Here is a 3,705-nt window from a genome sequence, read left to right on the forward strand (position 1 = left end):
CTCCCTCTCTCTCTGACCCTCCCCTGCTCACGCTGTCTCTCTCTCTCTCTCTCCTAGAAATAAATAAAACGTTAAAAAAAAAAAAATTAAAAAAAAAAAAAAGAAAAAAAAAAAAGAGTTATAGAAAACACTGCGTGAGAAATTCGTGGGGACAGGGAAGTGGAGACTTGGGGAGAAAACTGTGAGAAAAACAAAGAGGATTTCTTCCAGACCCCAAGAATTCACCGCACAGTGGGAGAGATGGCCCAGAAAATGCTGGTATGCAAGATTGCCATTAGCAAAGAGGTGTGCTCCAAAAGCTGTGTGCATCCAGCAAAGAGCCCTGAATTCTGCCTAGACACTCAGGGAAGTTTTAGAGAGGAAGTGATACCTGAAGGCTGAACAAAGAGTTTGTAACGTAGAGAGGAAAGAGCAGGGAATAAGGCCACAGAGGAGAGGAGGGAATGCATTGCACACTTACAAGGTATGACATGATTTAGTGGCCAAATAACACTGTTTTCATTTATTTTGTGTCTTCCATATGCCAAGGACTGTACCAGAAACAAAACAGAAAATGCTGGTCCAAAGAGACTTGGGTGTTGTATAATATTTTTGTCTTGCTGTCCAATGTGCACAGTAAGTAGAGGACCTAGATCACAGGCTGGAATCAGGCCAACATTTAAACTATTCACAGAGAAGAAACATCAGGGAAGGAGGTTAAGACAGTACAGAGAATGTTAGGTGTTCATGAGTTCTAAGAGCCGAACAATAGTCGATCCAGGAATCAGCAAAGGGCTCTTGCCAGACTGATCCGGGTTTGAATGCTCGTTCTGCCACTTACAGCTATCTGTCTGACTGAGGGTAAGTCACATGACCTGAGCTGCAATTTTCTTATCTGTAAAATGGCACAATAATTTTTACCTTGAAGTTGTATTGTGTATATAAGAGATAACATGTACAGAACATGCAGCTCACTCAATTATTGGTAGTTATCATTGCCTTTTCATCATTATTATGCATGCCCCAGGAAGGCTTGCTATGATTACTAATGCCCCAGCAGGGGTGGAGACAGGGTAAGGAGAGGGACGGTGTGGGCCTGGGAGGAGGGGAAAGGCAGCCCGGAACAGGAGCTGAAGAAGTGGACACATGGAGTGTAAATTAGCTTTTGAAAAATCTCACAATGAAAGGGTAAAGAAACAGCATCGGGATGAGAGGCAGATAGTGTAGGAAATAGGAGCGGTGTGAATGAGGCTGATGGGAAGTAGGTGGATTTTGAAAAGGAAGAGGACAATCCTTCCTTGCAAAATAAAGAGCTAAGGGTGTCGGCAGTTATGTTTAAACTGTAAGAAGAAAGGATGGGAGTTGATTTATTCCAGGTGATCTACTTATATTTTCAATAGTACCTCTATACATACGCTTTAAAAACATAAAGGAAAAGAAAATATAATATTAAATCATCTTACCTCTTCTTCTTTCTCTTCTTCCTTTTCCTGCTCAAATTTCTTATCCTCCATACTTTCTTCTTCATCTTCTCTAAAAAGCCTGTCTGTTTCAGGCTCAATTAATCCTTTTATAAAATCCTGTGAGATAAAACAATAGTATAATTATAGCTTGGTGTATATTAATAATTTAGTAGTATATACCAATTATTCATTCAAAAGTATTTAATGAGCACTAATCTTGCAACTGAATACCGTGCCGGGCATAAGAACAAAAGGTGAATAAGAATGGCCTCTGTCCTTAATAAGCTTAAAATTTAGTGGACAAGAAAATGCTATGGATACATTTAGTCACATGGTAGGAACACCTAATCCAGATCTGGTTGTGGATGGGGGTGAAAGAATGGGTTGGTCAGGAAGGTTTCCTAGAGGACTTAATGTCTAAATTTCTTCAAGAAGAATGAGTAAGAGAAAAAGATAGTTAGCACAGGGTATTCTAGGCAGAGGGTGCTGCATGGGCATGACTGGCTCTTGAGAACAAAGTAGTTCTGTAGGACAGAAACTTAGGGGTAGATGGACAGGAGTACAGTCAGAGAGGAAGGGCTTGAGTGTCTTTCCAGGAAAACTTTATCCTGAAGGCCATGAGGCACTGATTAACTGGCTGATCTCTCTTGCATTTTAAAACAGTCACTCTAGCAACATGAGTGTAGACTGAAAGAGAAAGAGGTGAGAGAGAGAAGGAGGGAAGGGCGAGGAAGGGAGGACGACAGAGAAGGTGAAAAGATGAGTAGAGAATGAACAACACAGGGTTGCAGAAATGAAGAAGAGGGTAAGGATTCAAGACATATTTAGGAGTTAACTCTTACTGCTTGAGTAATTAGATGGATATGGAATGGTTAGAGAATGGAAGCATCTTGAATGACACCATCCACAGAGATAATGAACAAAGTTGCATAAGCAGGTATGGGAAGACAAGTAAGTTCAGACTCAGCTATGTGACTTTGAGGTACCACTAAGATATCCAATTGGAAATATTCCATAGGGAGTTAAATATAAGGATCTGGAGTTTAGATGGAGGCATTTGGGCTAAAGATAATCATTTAACAGTTATCTGCATTTAGTTAAAGCCAAGAAAGTAAATTACATCACCAAAGGAAGTATTAGGGGACGAGGCCATAGGACAGGAACCTAGTCACATAAAGGGCTAGGGAAGAAAGGCAAGCCCCCAAGAAGGCCAGAAGTCATGTCAGAAGTCTGAGAGGGCCACCAGGGAAGCCAAAAGAGGAGACAGAAGGAGTCAACAGTGTTAAATACCTCAAAGAAGGCTATACGCATACTGACTGAAAAATGTCCTTCAGTTCTTCACTGCAACGATGTGTATAAAACAGAAGCTAGAAATAAGTTCAATGCCCACAAGAGGAAAATGTATAAATAAATCATGGTATAAACCATATGAAATATTTTATAGCAGTTTTAAGTTATGCTGTAGAAATATGTACATGGTGTAGAAAAATTTATTCACAACATATTAGGATATTTTTCAGAAATGAAAATATGTTTTTCCTGATAATGACGTAAAACATTTGAATAATACAGAGAGATATTAAGAATCTCAACTCTCAAACGTAACAACTTCTATCAATTTGCTAAATATTCTAGACTGCTTTATACACATGTAAACATTTTAACATAAATGAGATAATCATATTTGTTAAATACCATAATCTGTTTTTATCAAACTAATCCCCTATTGACGAACATTTATATTGTTTGTAGTGCAGATGGTCCCTGACTTATGATGGTTTAACTTAAAATTTTTTGACATTACGATGGTATGAAAATGAGACACATTCAGAAGAAACTGTATTTTGAATTTTTTATTTTAATTATTTCCTGGGCTAACAATCAATCCCCTGTCATGATTCTGGGCAGCAGCAGTGACCCACCACCACAATTCAGCCCCATCACAACGAGGGTAACCAACCGATATGCTTGCAACCATTCTGTTTTTCTTTTCTTTTTCTTTTTTTCTTTTTCTTTTTCTTTTTTTACAAATAGTTTATTGTCAAGTTGGTTTCCATATAACACCCAGTGCTCATCCCCACAAGTGCCCTCCTCCATGCCCATCTCCCCCCCCCCAACCCCCCACACCCATCAGTCCTCAGTTTGTTCTCAGTATTCAAGAGTCTTTCATGGTTTGCCTCTCTCCCTCTCCCCCACCATTTCCCCCCTTCTTCTCCTCCTTGGTCCTCCATTAAGTTCCTCCTAGTCCTCCTATACGTGCAAA

General features: G+C 39.5%; 1 protein-coding gene across 1 annotated transcript in view; it reads right to left on the reverse strand.

Annotated features, from left to right (window-relative positions):
* AXDND1 (axonemal dynein light chain domain containing 1) overlaps positions 1-3,705 on the reverse strand; it is a 94,082-nt gene that overhangs the window by 11,237 nt on the left and 79,140 nt on the right. Inside the window, exon 21 of the mRNA XM_039255408.1 lies at positions 1,443-1,559. Coding sequence (XP_039111339.1) covers positions 1,443-1,559 — 117 coding nt within the window. The remainder of the gene's footprint in view (positions 1-1,442; positions 1,560-3,705) is intronic.

Source organism: Hyaena hyaena, unplaced genomic scaffold (assembly GCF_003009895.1).
Source record: "Hyaena hyaena isolate Hyena2069 unplaced genomic scaffold, ASM300989v1 scaffold_525, whole genome shotgun sequence".
Taxonomy (NCBI): domain Eukaryota; kingdom Metazoa; phylum Chordata; class Mammalia; order Carnivora; family Hyaenidae; genus Hyaena; species Hyaena hyaena.